At 39.4% G+C, this 17,132-nt stretch overlaps 1 protein-coding gene across 1 annotated transcript; it reads right to left on the reverse strand.

The window, feature by feature from the left end:
* Positions 1-297: 297 nt before the first annotated feature.
* On the reverse strand, positions 298-13,459 carry SNRPC (small nuclear ribonucleoprotein polypeptide C). Its single transcript, XM_035728705.1, has 6 exons — positions 13,346-13,459; positions 12,959-13,001; positions 8,094-8,202; positions 5,088-5,177; positions 3,612-3,716; positions 298-656 (listed from the first exon to the last, which is right to left on the reverse strand). The coding sequence occupies exons 1-6, from the start codon at positions 13,351-13,353 to the stop codon at positions 532-534; spliced, it is 480 nt and encodes a 159-aa protein (XP_035584598.1). The 5' UTR covers positions 13,354-13,459; the 3' UTR covers positions 298-531.
* Between the last annotated feature and the right edge of the window lie 3,673 nt (positions 13,460-17,132).

A 17,132-nucleotide genomic window follows, 5' to 3' on the forward strand; every position in this document is an offset into this window, starting at 1 on the left:
AAAAGATTTAAAATTTTCCACTTACTACACCAAATGCTGCTCATGTGAAAAAGTAACCAATTGTGCTGTTTATTGTTTTAATCAACAAAAAGCTCCATAAGTGTTAGATTTACCAAGTCTTGCACAAAACAACTTTACTAAATAAAGGCAGGGTGTCCAAAAGGACTCACTATAGCTAAGGAAAAAGAATGTCATGCAGAGGGTATGCTGCAGAGAAAATGAGCTAGAGAAACAACTGGAATACTTATCTCTTTTATAATACACAAGGAATACAGAGGGGAGAAAAAAGGGAACACGTTTTTAACTAAAACAGTTGACAATTTTATTTTCACATTTCACAATACAAATGAAAATTGCTTTTTTTTTTTTTGTCCCACTACTCCCCGGCAAAAACTATTCTCTCTTTGATAGGAAGGGGGAGCAAGTCTTCCTTGTCCTGCTGTGAGAAAACACCCAGAGTCACAACACCATGATCTCCTGGTGAAGTAAACAAGTAATATAAAATGAACATAAAGAGGTTCCTATCTCTTCCTATCTGTCTGGTCGAGTCATTCCTGGCCGAGTGGGCACCATCATGGGACGGGCAGGAGGTCTCATCATTGGGGGCCCAGGCATCATTGGCATGTGGCCTCCCATAGGTGGCCTCATTCCAGGAGCTGCAGGACAAAACAAAGAAAAGGAAAAAAGAGAGTCAGAAAATACTACTTATGAGCCAGCTTGATGGGACTTCCATTAAAGACAAAAAAGTAGCCCCCCCTGCAAAATGCTGGAAGAAAGACATACTTGACAGAAGAAATGCAACAAATTCATCACATCTGTAAATTACTTAGACATTCTCAAACAAAGAACAACAGTCAACACAAGAACCATATGGGAATCACGATCTAATGATAGTAAGGGGTAAACTATTAATAGACCGCTTTCCAGAAACCACCAGGGACACTAGTTTCCTAAACTGACCTTTTCTCACTCAGGGAAATTCATAACTAAATTACATATTACTGAGTCAGCATTTTTAATCAGTTCTACCCACCATAAAACCAGGAGCTATTTCATGAATGTACACAGGCACAGAGGACAATCTTACCACTAAGCGTTTGTTCGGAGTTGTAGGAAAGGTGAGCAGGAGGCCCATGCTGAGAACCTGTTAGTAACCATACTTAGCTCAAGTCAAGAAAAATAGGCAATAATGTGATTTACAACAATTAGTGCACACACAAAAATCTGATTTTTCTAAGGCAAGTTAGAAACTGTTAAGAATTTTTTGAAGTGTCCCATTAATATACCAGCCAAGTAAATGAGCCAGGGAAGGGAGGGCCAGCAGAGGTGGGGGTTGAGGAGGATTACAGACAGCTTCACAGAATTGATAATATTCTACCTCCTCAGCTGAGTGGTGGGTTCACGGGTATTCGTTTTATTATTATGCCTCATAATTTTCAGGTCTTCTTTTTAAATATCAAAATTTACACAACTAATTAAACCATTTTGATTAAAGGCTTGCAATAAATGGTTCAAGAGAAAACTATATTCAAAGCCGAATACAGTCTTTTCACAAAAAGTAAAACACAAGTATATGCAAAGACACAACAAGTACAGAATTTTTTAAAGATAATTTTAACAGGAACAGAGAATACTACTGAACTTCCAGGTGTCTTACTAAAGACCCCACCATAACGTAACCGATATTCAGCATTTCCTAGAGGAAATTCATCTGGACCAAAGATGGAAAACGAGGCACCTGAAAAGTTGTTTACTTTGGTCTCCACAGTGCATTTAACTGTGATTAGTTGCCAACATTGGCAACTAATAGCCTAATTACTAGTAAGTAGTAAGTCTAGATTCCTTTCTTCAACTTTTTATTATGGAAATGTTCAAACACACACAAGAATAGAAAAAAAGAGTATAAAGAACATCCATGTACCCATCATCCAGCTTCAATAATTATCCACCCCTGGCCAACCTTCTATCTTATCCCAACCCATTCTTATCCCTGCCCACCCCCAACTACTTCATTAAAATAATCTTATGTCAACCGCAGCTGAAGCTGAGTTCTAGAAGCCTTCTTTAGGTGTGTCATGCATTTACCAGTCCACCAAAGCCCTAACCCCTCTGAGAAATCGAATTTGTGACCCTGATTTAAGAATGCAAAAGTAGCCATGTAAGTCACTTTGTTTTAGGTTCAGAAGCTGGTAAGGCAGGAACTCTTATCTAGACTCTCCTCACATCCCTCTAAATGATACCCACAGCGAGCATACTGAATGCTTCTGGCTAGGAAGCTACTCTAATACCTTCTTGTACTTTGTCTTACCAGTTGAATTGGAGGCTTCTTAACGGCCATTGTATTTACTCTAATTACATAATTTATTCTGCAAATCAATAAAATGAGTATAAAAAAGAATTGTTTGGGGAACCTGGGTGGCTCAGTTGGCTAAGCGGCCGCCTTTGGCTAGGGTCGAGATCCCAGGGTCCTGGGATCGAGCCCCACATCGGGCTCCTTGCTCAGCAGGGAGCTTGCTTCTCCCTCTGCCTGCCGCTCCTCCTGCTTGTGCTTGCTCTCAACGCCCCCCCACCATGTCAAATACATAAATGAAATCTTAAAAAAAAAAAAATCTTAACAAAAAAAAAAATTTTTTTTCCACAAAAACTAAGTAGATATTTGGAAAAACTCAAGTAAATCATCCCAAAAAGTGCTCACAAATTTGGTAGGTGAGAGGATCATAAAAGATTGGAACTAGATTGCCTCACAAGGTTTCTAACCTTGAATGAAAATGAAACAAAAGTTGGTAAAGAATGCATTATGGGGGGCGCCTGGGTGGCTCAATCTGTTAAGCATCTGCCTCTGGCTCAGATCATGATCCCAGGGTCCTGGGATGGAGCCCCGAGTTGGGCTCCCTGCTTGGCGGGGAGTCTGCTTCTCCCTCTCCCTCTGCCTGCTGTGCCCCCTGCTTGTGCTCTGTCAAATAAATAAATAAAATTTTAAAAAAGAAAAAGAATGCATTATGGATATGGTTTATTGATTTAGTCAAGAAATAGATTGTGCTCCAATCAGCAGACTCATTTTCAAAGCAAAGGCCCTGATCGACTATCAGAAAAATCTGCAAATTAATCTATTCTCATGTTTATGTTCAAATAAAATGTTTGTTATCTCTCTTCCTGAATAGAAGACAAACTACAGTGCTAAGGCCTTTTTCATATACTAACGTGGCCTAGTTAACCAGCAAGATTAAATCAGCAACAAGAGGTAGCTCTGCTTCAAATCAAAACTGAAAAAAGTAGCAGCACAAGTATTTACCTACCCTTCCCTTTATCTCCCCTTAGAACAAACTCATTTACCCTTTTCTCCATTATAAACGGCCAAAAGTCAGAAGGCGGCAAGTAAGCAGCAGGGAGGGAGAAGAAAAAAAAGGGCAGCCTTATCCTGTTTTTAGTAGTACAAGGTCTTTGGGTATCATCCAATTACACTGATAAAATAAATATTTCTTTTTATCAGTACAGATTTGCCAAATATAATTTGTTGCAATAATATGTTTAGACAATGAATTAAGAATTCCATTTAAATGGAGAACTAAAACACAATGGAACATCATAAAAGGAAAGAGATTCAAACTTACCAGGTCCCACTGGCATCATCCCAGGAGGAGGAGGGCCCATCATTGGCATCATGGGAGGGCCCCCCATATGGGGCGCTGGCATCATACCAGGGCGAGGAGGACCCGCTGGAATAACGAATGGGGGCGGAGGTTAAGATATGCTTACGTATTAATATTTTCTCTTCTGTAAAACTAGTAGGGCCTCACAGTCCAGTCCAAGTTCTGGAACAATAGACTTCTTATGGTTTCTTTTATAACAGCAGATCCACAAACATCAATATGTCACAAAACTCTAGTTACTTTATGTCCAAAAAACAAAAACAAGACTTGTCTAAACAGAAGTATAAAATGAAATCAGGTTCTCCAGGTTAAAAAAATTCCAGAAGTTTTTTTTTTAAAAGAGTATTATGCTGTCTGTAGAGCTGTCAAACTAAAACCACAAGTACCTAATTTCAGATTTGTTTTTTAAAAAATCAAAATCTTTAAAAGATTCTTTGGAAATACGAAGATGTGTATGCAGAGATATTCTTGACAGTATCGTTTACAACAATTTGGAACAACTTAAATGTCCAACAATATGAAAATGGTGAGGTTAATTACAGCACAGTCATACTATAGATTATTCTACTATTAAAAATAATGGAGTTGGGTGCCAGCCAGTCAAAATACAGAATAGGACAGAGAGGTGACCTGAGAGCTCCTGTAACCCAAGGCCTGACCTGGTCCCAGGATGGTGGAAGCCCAAGAAGGGTTTAGTGGGCCATTAATGGTCTACCTGCATTAGTGTGCAATTATATAAACAGCCTACTTCTCCATGTTTACACCCAGAGTTACTTACAGGACCAAGTTTAGGTTTCTGAATTCACTTTCAATCTAAGCCCTTCCAAGAGAGCCAGGGAACTTATGGCCTAGTTACTCACTTTCCTTCTGTCATTCAGAAACAAAAAACTTTCACAGAGAGAAGAGGCCTTTGATTCACTCTACTTTCAACTGTCCAGTTCTTGTCTTTTCCAAGGTATATATATATATTGGTGTTAGGTGGGTTAGAAAATAGGAAGAAAAACTGAAGAGTGTATCCACTACTTTACTCCTCCAGTGTTGGGTTCACAGCAGTAAATAATTTAATATACTCATCAAGTAAGTATGGTGATTAACATAATAAAAAAATTTAAAGTAAAAAAATATATACTCATCAATATATTCATATATTAGCTCATCTAATATAGTAATAATTTAGCTCATCTAATCACAGGTACATTCTGACCTTTCCACTGAATTTGTCTCAAACCCACTTGGGATGTTACAAATACAATATCCTAGCAATAAGCCAATGTAACTGAAGATATTTCAGAAATGATACCACTGAAGTTTTCTTTTACTATCTATATATTCATACAATGAGCATTCAAAAGTCAACTGTGAGATAATCTAACAAAATCAAAGCATAATCTGCCCCCCTGAAGTTATGGCTGCTAAAAAAAAACTTTATAAACTTACGGAGACTGGGGGGAGGTGGGATCATTGCCCCTGCAGGAGGAGGAGCAGAGAATGGAGTAGGAGGTATCTTTCCTTGTTGAAATGCAGCAGCTTTGGATAGAGTGAGAAAAAAAAACAACACAGAGTGAATAATAACTCAACAACCCATTTACTAAAATAACCCTTCTCTTTTAAATCCTTAATGGTCCCATTTATTTCACTTTACGTCATTTAAGATTACTACATCATGGCCTCTACAGTTTTTAAATCAACCATAGGTATTCACCAGCAAAAATTACAATTAATTGGTGTACTGATTTGGGTTTTTTAACCCATTTTTATTTAGTCAGCATTTTATGGCTGAATTATCTATGGGAGAATGGAATGAAGACCTCCCATCTACCAATGTCTTACCAAAGAGATGAAGACATCTTTAATCTGTAGATGCTATTCACAAACAATTTGAACCATGCAGTTTTGTTTGAAAAATGTGTGATACCTGCCCAACGGCCAGGCTTTGAAAAACTTCACATCATTTTGGTTTAGCAGTTTTGAAATTAATGTACTGAGCTAAGAGACATGAAAGAGAAACAAAGATTTTAAAGCAAGAGCCTGCCCTAAAGGAGATTACGAACTTAAAAAAACATCCAATACAATCAACTTTTTTCTTTCAGACAATATGAGGCACAAATGAAAACAAAAGAAATTGAAGATAATTAATATGTGGCTTTACAAAGAAGTCACACATAAATACTAAGATAGATACTCATAGTTAACTATACTGGAACTAAAATTAATAAATAAAATAAAAATAAAATGTACACTCATAAAAGCTATTCCTAAATATAAGTCCTTTCCGATTCAGTGCAATCTGCAGCCTAAGGACACCCTACCTATCCCCATTCCACCCCCACCAGTGCAACGTAGGTCAAATTACTCAAGTAAATCACTGCTAACTCCTAAAGACCAGATCCAAAAAAAATGACTTAGAAGTGGAGATTTCTTTATGCACAGCCAGCTACTCATATGCCTCTGAATACAGCCTGTGCTCTACAGGAGATCATATCCCAACAAGAGCTTTTCCAATCAAAATGATACCTCCCACACCCTAAGCAGAAGGACAACTTGTAGAGACTGAAGAGGGAGTAACTAAGCCATCGGCTCAACAGTGGACTCAAAGCCAACATAATCATGGACATCAATATCACATGGTATGTCCCTGAGGGCTTGCCTTCTCTCTTCCAAAAGTCTTCCATCAAAAACATTTACTCATCCTAAATTCTTTTGCTGCATACAAAAAACAACCAAATGAATATAATTCTAACCTTTAATACCAAGAAATTTTTCACATCTTTTCAAATAGAAAAAAAAGATTACATTCTAATTCTTTTTTTCTTCCTTTTTTTTTTTTAAGATTTTATTTATTTGACAGAGAGAGAGCACAAGCAGGGGGAGCAGCAGAGGGAGAGGGACAAACAGGCTCCCCACTGTGCAGGGAGCCTTATGCAGGGCTCAATCCCAGGACCCCAGGATCATGACCTGACCCGAAGGCAGCCGCCTAACCGGCTGAGCCTCCCAGGCGTCCCATATAATGTATTTTTTCAAATGAAATGGGACAATGTCTGAGATTTGCTCCTTAAAAATCCAGGATGGAGAAAGGGAGAAGATGAAGGTATTTGGTGGCTCTCCACTAGGGGCAATTTTCACCTTCCTGGGGACACTGGGCAATGCTTGGGGACATTTTTAGTTGTCACAATTGGGAAATGCTATTGGCATCTAGTGGGTAGATGCCAGGGCTACTAGTGAACAGCCTACAATGCACAGGACAGCTCCACAACAAAAAATCATCCAGCCCCAAATGTCAATAGTGCTAAGTTTGAGAACCCGGTATAAACAAAACAAGACTGCTGCAACTAGGTGATGGAAATTAGGGGTGGGGGTCAGCCACGGGAGGTTCATTCATTAACCCGTCTTTCTCTTTTTTTGATATTTTCCATAAGCTTTGCTTTTTTCTTAAAATTGCAACACAATCAAAGCCCACATTTGCCTGCCAGCTCTGAATACAATAAATGAGAAAGGCCATGTTTAAAATACACCAGCATGATCTAACATAGAAATGCAACATCTTCTGTCAGTGTCTTGAACTCAACTAACCTAAACAAATATTTCCCAAATTAAACAAAAAGAGGGGGGCCTGGGTGGTTCAGGTGGTTAGGCATCTGACTCTTGATCTCAGCTCAGGTCTTGATCTCAGGGTCGTGAGTTCAAGCCCTGCGTTGGGCACAAAACAAAAAGAGTATGGCATGTCCAACAGGGGTCTAAAACGTACTCAGAATACTTTGTCACATCCATTACTTCCTTCTTAACTGAGTATCTTTATCAGGACTACAAGAATAAGAAACTCAAAGTCTCTCAAACTCTTTGAAGGTAACTACAAACCCACCTCCACATTTTCCTATTACAAAGGAAAATAGTTCTAAACACTATGATCAGGGCGCTTACATGGCTCAGCTGTTAAGCATCTGCCTTCGGCTCAGGTCATGATTCCAGGGTCCTGGGATCGAGCTCCGCATCCGGCTCCCTGCTGAACAGGGAGCCTGCTTCTCCCTCTGCCTCTGCCCCTCCCCCTGCTTGTGCTCTCTCCAGCTCTCTCTCTAATAAATATATAAATATTTAATATATAAATATATAAAATCTTTAAAAAAAGAAAATAAAAATAAAAACTATGATCACTATAAAGGAGGTTTCACATAAATTTGCTACAAAATCTGGTCCATGTCAATAAAGAAATTATTAGGCAACCCATTCTTCTCTGTCCCACTTCCCAATCTAATCAATACCTGATTGCTCTAACCTCAATAATTATTAATGTGTTCCTACATTCCCCAGGAAACCAACGACCTTCTAATTCTTTCATTGAACACATCAGAATGCTCCTATTTATCACTCAGGATGAGTCAACAGAGAGACAGGGATGAGAAAGAATGGGACCATTCTACCACATCAGAACAAGAGACTAAAACGTACTTGTTTTGTCGATCAGGCTCTGAGCCTGCTCTTCCATCCATTTCTGATAGTAGTCTTTCACATTCTCTTTGTGTTTCCTACCACTGCAGTGTGTCTTTCTCACAGATGGCTGTAAGACAAAAAGGTCATATCAGTCACAGAAACAAGTTTTCCCAACTAGAAATTTTATAAAGCCTTTCCTTTATATAGGTAGCCTGGCTACCTTCACCAGCTTTAGCTGGGTGCTGAAGCATCCTTTACAAACATTATCCAACAATGTACTGTGGTCATTTATCTACTATATTAATCATCTGAACCAGAGGTCAGCAAACTATGGCCCATGGGCCAGCCACCTGATTTTGTAAAACAACAGAGTGGAACAGCCACATTCATTTGTTCAGGTATTATCTGTTTCTTTTCTCTACAAGTCATCACAACAAAGACTATATGGTCCATAAACCTAAAATAATTACAATCTGCCACTTTAAGGAAGAGTTTGCAAACTCCTGATCTAGAACGTATTGCCATTTTAATGCCCTTTCTTAGATTATTCCATAGCAAAATAATATAGCTTACATACATTTAAATTATACTGTATATGAGAATATCTTCTTTTAAATGACTATGGGTCTAGAATACAGACTATGTGAATCATATACAGACTTTTGTCTCTAGCCCACTGATCCTTTTGTTCTTTAACAGCTTGACTGAGGTAAAATTGACATAAGATAAACGCCACACATTTTACCATCTGTTTAAGTTAACATTTATTTAACACTTACTACATGCCAAACATCATGCTATGCACTTTGCAAGGAGTGTCTCAATCATCGTAATAATCACACGTGCATGATACAATGGGATATTAATCAGAAAGAATGAATCACTGATTCACACAATTATGGACTAATCTCAAAATCATGCTCAGGACGCCTGGGTGGCTCAGTCGGTTAAACATCTGCCTTCAGTTCAGGTCATGGATCTTGGGAGTTCTGGTACTGAGCCCAAATCAGGCTCCCCGCTCAGCAGGGAGTATGCTTGTCCCTCTGCCCCTCCCCACCGCTAGTGCTTGCTCTCTAATAATCTTAAAAAAAAAAAAAAAAAAGCATGCTCAGCAAAAGAAATAAGACACACAGAGAGTATATACTGTAAGATTCCATTCATATGAAGTTTTAAAACCAGTTAATAATGATCTTTCGTAATAAAAACCAGATCAGTCGGGGCTAAGGGTGCAGGGGATGGACTGTAAAAAAAAAAACACAAAGGAACTTTCTGGGTTAATGGAAATGTTTTATATCTCATGTATACACCAAACTGTATTATTTGCCAAATCATCAGACTGTACACTTAAAATGTATGCATTTAATCAAAGCATAATTCAATAAAATTGATTTAAAAAATCACAAGCCTATTATCTTCAATTTATGCTGAAAGACTTGTCTTTTTTTTTTCCAGATGCCAAGATTTTCATAACTTTATTCTTTGGTGAAAGACTTGTCTTAAAACACATAGCTGGTAAGTAGCAAACCAAGGCCTGGAGCCCAGATCTTACTCAGATGCTCCTCACGGCTAACTACCTCCTACCGACACATCCTCTCGTCACAGGATTGCTTCAGTAGCAGCAGACATGACCAGTATCACATGACCACAGACTGTCTTTTCATGGTCTACATTTCAAAATATTGTTCCCTGACTCCCCAGTGACTGATTATGTAACACGATGAGGCCTTAAGCCTAATAAAATCATGCCTAAAAATCAGCAAAACTCAAAAGTTGCAGTGCTGAATGTTTACTGTATTTCAAAGTCCACCACAGGGAACTGCTTCAATCACTATGGAATCTTCCTACTTTCACTACCATGTTAGAACAACAGTATTAAGGGTTCCTGACATTTCTCACAAAGAGACATTCATTATAAAGAGATACTTTTTTTTTTTTAAAGATTTTAGGGGCGCCTGGGTGGCTCAGTTGGTTAAGCGACTGCCTTCGGCTCAGGTCATGATCCCGGGGTCCCGGGATCGATTCCCGCATCGGGCTCCCTGCTCAGCAGGGAGTCTGCTTCTCCCTCTGACCCTCCCCCTCTCATGCTCTCTCTCTCTCTCTCTCAAATAAATAAAATCTTAAAAAAAAATAAAGATTTTATTTATTTATTTGAGAGAGAGAATGAGAGGGGGAGGGTCAGAGGGAGAAGCAGACTCCCTGCTGAGCAGGGAGCCCGATGCGGGAATCGATCCCGGGACCCCGGGATCATGACCTGAGCCGAAGGCAGTCGCTTAACCAACTGAGCCACCCAGGCGCCCTAAAGAGATACTTTTCAATTCTCTGCTGGCGTTAGCAAGATAAGCTATAAAAGGGGAGAAGATCATTGCCTACTTGCAGTTTCAGAAAATTATGATGAGGGGTTTGATCTAGAAAGGGGGCTGATCAAAAAAACAAAACAAAATAAAAAAGTGGGACTCTATAGGCAAACTACTGTAATACCAACTTATTGGAGGAGTCCCATCCAGGACAATCTATAATAATATTCAGAACTATTATTACTTCAAGAGGAGCCATCCTACTTAGATGTTCCACAAATTAATACTACATCTGACCAAGTGTTAGAATTCTAAACGAAGTGACAACACAGAAATCACTGGCTACGGTTCTTGCAGCTACTATTCAAGATGACAAGATGATCAAGAGTTCCAGTTTAATCACATTTCTGCAGAGGCAACCAAATAGAGCTGTAGTTTTCAATGTGTGGCTCACAGGCATCTAAAGGTGTCTCAGACCCACCTTTCAGGGGGTCTGCAAGGTCAAAGTAGTTTCATAATAATACTAAGACATTACTTTCCTTTTCCACTGTATTGACATTTGCACGGATGATCCCAAACTTCTGGCACTTTAGAATAAATCAAGGCAACGGCAACCCAATGCATTAGGGATTGTTGTATTTTTCAACACCATGCACTCACAGGAAAAAAAAAACAAACCAGTTTCACTGACACTGTCCTGATGAAGGAGCAAAATTATTAATTCTACTAAATCTCAACTCTTGAGTTCATGTCTTTTTAATATTCTGGGTGAAAAGTGGGATGCACAAAGTACTTCAGCTGCATGCCAAAATATGATGCTATTTCAAAGAAAAGCGGGAATGCAAATAGTTCAAGTTGTAAGCTCTACCAGCTGCCTCTTTAATGGAACATCATTTTTACTTGACTGAGAAACAAACTGGACATTCAGACTTCTCAGAAGTAACTGAAGTGAGCCTATCACTTCAAAGGAAGCAATTGGTAGTACTTATTGCCAAGGATAAAATTTGAGTGTTCAAACAAAACTCAATTTTAGAAAGCCTTATCTACTACCATGAGCTTGTCAGCTTCCCAATACTTAAAAGCCATTTCTGATTAGACTGTGACATTAATGTGAATTTTTATATTACATAATCAAATGTGTCAACACATGGAAGACCTGTATAACTGAGTGAACCAATTTTCCAATATTCATTTTCCAAATGACCAAAGCATGTTACAAAATCACATCTGGAAAAGATTCACTCAAAGTGCAAGAGAGATCAGTGAAATTGGGGGCATGGTGGACAGGGAAGGGCAAATGGAGAGAGAGAATCTTAAGCAGGCTCCATGCCCAGCATGGAGCCCGACAAGGGGCTCAGTCTCACAACCCTGAGATCATGACCTGAGCCGAAATCAACAGTCAGGCGCCTAAACGACTGAGCCACCTAGGCACCCCTAAATCAGTGAATTTTGACGTAACAGAGTATGAAAAGTTTGATATAGTTTCAGATTCCGTACTGCAACTAGTTTGGATACAGTAATACAAAGTATTAAAGAATATCTACAATTATCTAAAAAGGCTAGTAAAGAACCCTACTTTTTTTCAATTCCTTATCCATTCTTCATACATTCAACCAAAACATAGTGCAACAAATTTAATACAGAAGAATCCAGCTATCTTCCATTAAGTCAGACATTACAGAGGCTTGCAAAAAGGTTAAAGCAATGCCATTCTTCACACTAATTTTTTTCTTTTTTTTGGAAAATAGCTATTTTTCACTTATAAAATGTTACCTGTATTACAAGTAAAAAGTTTGTTAATGTTACTTTCAAATGATCAGTATTTTTTAAATTTTAAGTTTTAATTTCAAATACAGCAAATATTAGTAATTAAAGCAATATATCTGATGTAACTATTTTTAATAACCCAGTAATTTTTATGAGTGGAAAGGGACCATGAGACAAAAAAGTCTGAGAGCTGCTGGCAGAGAAGCCCTGGAGTTAGAGTGCTTAGGCTAACCTTCTAGCTCTGTACAACTTACTGGTTTAGTGACACCCATTTACCCATATGCTGCCTCAGTTTCCTCCTCTGTAAAATGGAGATAATACTAACCTTATACACTTATCATGAGCATTAAACAAAATGATACATGTAAAGCATCTGGAACACTGCCTAAAACATAGGAAATATTCAATCTTAGTTGGTATTGTTTGAGTTTTTAATCAAATCAAAGTAAAAAACTCAGTTTCAAATGTAGGCATTTCTTTCCAGTTTAATCAATCAAATGTTTGAGTGCCTTGTCCCAATCAAATATTAAACTTTAGGACATGTCCTTGCAATTTCTACTTGTCATACAAATTTTTTTTCACCTTCAATTTTGCTAAAGCATTATTACTTTGGGTCTCAACTGAAAACACGAACTGCTGGAAGACCAATAACTACAAATTGTGAAAACAGTTACAGGAACGGTGGGGGAAAAGAAATCCAGATTATTTTCCCCACGCAGCACTTAAACCTCAACAGGATGAAAAGCACAAATTTACACCTAAAAAAAAATATAAACTTGTTACGCACAATGTGTTCTGAAACTGAAAAGAGACACTACTTACAGAGTCATGGGTGAGGTACGTGTCGCAGTAGTCACAATAAAACCTGGAAAGCAGTGGAAAACAGAAAAAAAGAGAAGACGACCACCAGTTAACAGATGCCCATCCACCGAAGTGCTGTTCAATGAAGGCAAATTATAAAAGTATCTATTCACGATTCCAAGACAGCAGACAAAGCGACCTGACACACACTAGGCTTTTTTGTTGCCTTGCGCAGAGTCGACCTACAGACACTGCAAGAGGACAGTATCTAGAACTGCCGGGCTCCCTCCCCCACACCCTCTCGCTTCCCGGGAAACCTCAAGAGCTAGAACCCTCTCTGCATTCCCCCACTGGGCCACAGTTAGCGACCGTGACCGCGAACACCCGCAGATTCCGGGCCCCACTCACTTAGGCATGTTGCTCTGCAGGCCGTTGGCCACTCCGTCCCGCGCCGCCCGGAAATGACGCACACAGCAAGCGCCGACGCCGCGGAATCGATGAGTCAAACGCGACTCCAGAAACCCTACCCAGTCATCCAATCCGCTGGCCGCGTTGCGCTACGACAGCCGTAGCCGCGGCGGCGGCCGAGCGAGGGGCGGGGCTTTTCTCCTTCTCCCCCTCACCTATAGCAAGGCGGAAGGGGATGTACGAAGGGTCCCTGTGAAGATCAATCCACGCCCCTCAAATTTCAATCCTTGATGCTTCCGGAAGCGTGTTATTCGTTCTTTCGACAACTTTCTAAGCATTTCCCGCTGTGTACCAGGTACTGCTATAAAGGCTGAGAAAGTCAGCAGTGAACAAAACAAAGATCCTTGCCCTCGTGGAGTAGACAGTAGGAGTTGGGAAAAACAAATAATAAAGTCAGTATGTAGTCAGGTGGAGTCAAGTGCAGGGGGCGTGGGGATGGGGTAGTGAAGCAGGGAAGATAGGAGTTCAACTTTAAGACAGAAAGCTTGCTGAGACGGTGACAACTGAGAAATAATAGGTTTCTTAAAGCCAGATGCAAACGGTTTTACATAGCGTCTCTTTTCTGAGTCTCATTAACCCTAGGAGGTGGTAGAATCCCTAGTTTCAAGTGCCATCTCCCGCTTACTAGCCGTGCTGCCTGATCAGGTTATTTAATCTTTCTGAGCCTCAATTTTCTCATCTGGAAAACATGGATAATAATTCTTACTTGTGGGGCTTACGGAAGAATTAAATGTGAAAATGCTTGTAAAGTGTGTAGTGCAGTATTTGTACATACTAAGCCCTCCCCATATGGCAGTTATATCTACATTACATTTACAAAAGGGGAAATTGATAACTACTAACTTGCCCACAGACCTAACCTGTTTAGCAACAAGGCCAAACTTCGGCCTGGTCTATTAGACTCCAAAATGGCCCGACCTCTCCTAGATAAGGGGAATGGAGAGGAAGAGTTTTTGATTCTTCTCCATATTCTCTGATGGTGGAGTTGCAACCAAAATAATAACTGCTACTTGCTATTATTGCTAATAATAATATGAATGTTTACTATGTCCTAGGTGCTTTGAATGCATTAATTCATTTGATCTATTCAACAATCCTATTATTCACATTTCGGGGTGCTTGGCTGGCTCAGTAGGTAGGGCATGCAACTCTTGATCTGCGGATCAAGTGCCCCACCTTGGGTGTAGAGATTACTTAAAAAATCTTTTAAAAAATACTTAAAAAGGGGCACCCGGGTGGCTCAGTTGTTAAGCATCTGCCTTCGGCTCAGGTCATGATCCCAGAGTCCTGGGATCAAGCCCCGCATCGGGCTCCCTCCTTGGCGGGAAGCCTGCTTCTCCCTCTCCCACTCCCCCTGCTTGTGTTCCTTCTCTCGCTTTGTCTGTTTCTGTCAAATAAATAAAATCTTTAAAAAAATACTTTAAAAATCCTATTATTCACATTTCAAATGAGGAAACTAGCTTTAACAAGGTTAAGCATACCACAAAAATTACTTCCTGGTCTTAAAAGAAAAGTTAACCACACAATGAAATTATCAGGATTTCGGGGAGCCTGGGTGGCTCAGTCATTAAACGTCTGCCTTCGGCTCAGGTCATGATCCCAGGGTCCTGGGATGGAGCCCCACATTGAGCCCCACATAGGGCTCCCTGGCCTGCGGGAAACCTGCTTCTCTCTCTCCCACTTACCCTGCCGTGTTCTCTCTCTGGCTGTCTCTCCGTGTCAAGTAAATAAATAAAATCTTTAAAACAAAGAAAAAGAAAAAGAAATTATCAGGCTCTCATCACTCTAACAGTGGTCAATCTTAGCATTACTAATGGTGGAACAATCATATTATGTGTTTCCTGCTAGGATGAAAACATTAAGTAGACATCATCAACTATGACCTATTCTTACCAAAATTTTTCAATTGGATCTAATCAAGTTTATAGGATAGGCAAGAGGATCAAGCTAACTAAAGCAAAAGGCAGCAAACAGATTCAGAAGGCAAGATATTCTGTAGGACAAATGGCCCCTTTCCTTCAAGTCAAGAAAAGATGTCATTCTAGATTTAAATGTTTTTAAGAGACATATCAATCAGACATAGAGTATGGTTCAGGGTTAGATCCTAGTTTGGACAAACCAGCTCTAAAGGACATTTTGTGGAAAATATCTGGGCATTAATGTCGCAGTTTTAAAAACCCATCTTTGTGTAGTCACCCTGAGTTGATTCTTCTCAAAGGGGATAGATTTGTCAACTATTTTTATTTTTTTCCCCCGATTTCCCTCTGTGCCGATATTGGGCCTGCTTTACCCTCAAATCCATTCCTCACCTTTCCCTTGCTCTTTTCAGTATGGCAATGGGAGAATGCTGCCATAAAGCCTTTGTGTCTTGGACTCCTGTGTTGGTTGGCTTCCAGGCTGAATTGCTGGGCCACATCTAAGGGAGGCATTCCTGGAAATTGGAGAGATTGAGGAAATAGGCAGAGTATCCCCACTTCCACCTCATCCCTAACCTCAGGCTGTCTCCTCCCACCTACCTGGCTCCAACTTCTAGCAGATGATCCTAGGCCCTGGGCTCTGGTAACAAGATGTCCTTCTTCTGTCTCTCCAGTGTGAGGGCAGCAGTAGCTTCTTGCTATTGTTCATCTCTGCTTCACTTTTCTCTGTTTCACTTTTTGTCTCTGCCAACCCCTATATAAACCAATTCTCTGAATTAAATTCCCTCAGTTTTAAGGACTTAGAGTTGTCTGTTTTCTAGGACTCAGAAAGTGACTTTATTTCCAAGTGCCAAAGGGTATCTCCCTGAGTCTTGTTTATGCGCCCTAATATCTGTAAAGCAGTGCTTTTCACACTTTTCCTTTGAGTGTCTCAAGCAACTGAGAGAGTTCATTTTTTACCTTCATTCTCCTAGATCTCGGGTGAAAATCCCAAGTACCTACCTGAGCTTGAAATGCCCTTGAACTTCTATACATCTTAAAAAATCACAATGTTTGCAATCTACTTTATAAATAACATTTATATTTTTCGATTTCTTTTAAGGTATTTTAAACTTAAAATGTATTTTGTTTATTTTTGCATAAGTAATAAGTACACATGGTACAAAATTAGAAAAGAACAAAAGTATGTTCCCATACACACACACCCTTACCAGTTTCTTGCAAACCCTTCCAGATATATGCAAATGTAAACATATGTTTCCTGATTCGATTTCCCAATACTGCACAGTAATTTATAGTATAGATGTACCTCAATATATTAACCAGTCTTCTATTGATGAACACTTAAATTGTTTCCTGTCTTTTGTTATGACAATGATGCTGAAGCACGTAGTTAATTGGCACATATATTTGTAGGATGGATTTCTAGAACTGGAATTACTAGGTTAAAGAGCTTTGCATCTATCATTTTGAAAAATATTGCAAAATTTCCCTGTATTGTGATTGTATTTAAGAGTGCATTTTCATCTTTTCAATCTAGTAACTTAAAAGTGTCATTGTATTTTAATTTCTCTTATGAATAGAGTTGAGCATTTTTTTTTCATAAGTTAAGAGCCTTAAAGAATCTGGGGCGTGTGGGTGGCTCAGTTGGTGATGTGTGCAACTCTTGATCTCAGGGCTGTGAGTTTGATACTCACATTGGGTGTAGAGATTACTTAAAAATAAAAAAAAAATCTTAAAAAAAAAAGAATGGGGCACCTTGGTGGCTCAGTCAGTGAAACATCTGCCTTCGGCTCAGGTCATGATCTTGG

Source organism: Zalophus californianus, chromosome 7, assembly GCF_009762305.2.
Source record: "Zalophus californianus isolate mZalCal1 chromosome 7, mZalCal1.pri.v2, whole genome shotgun sequence".
Lineage (NCBI taxonomy): Eukaryota > Metazoa > Chordata > Mammalia > Carnivora > Otariidae > Zalophus > Zalophus californianus.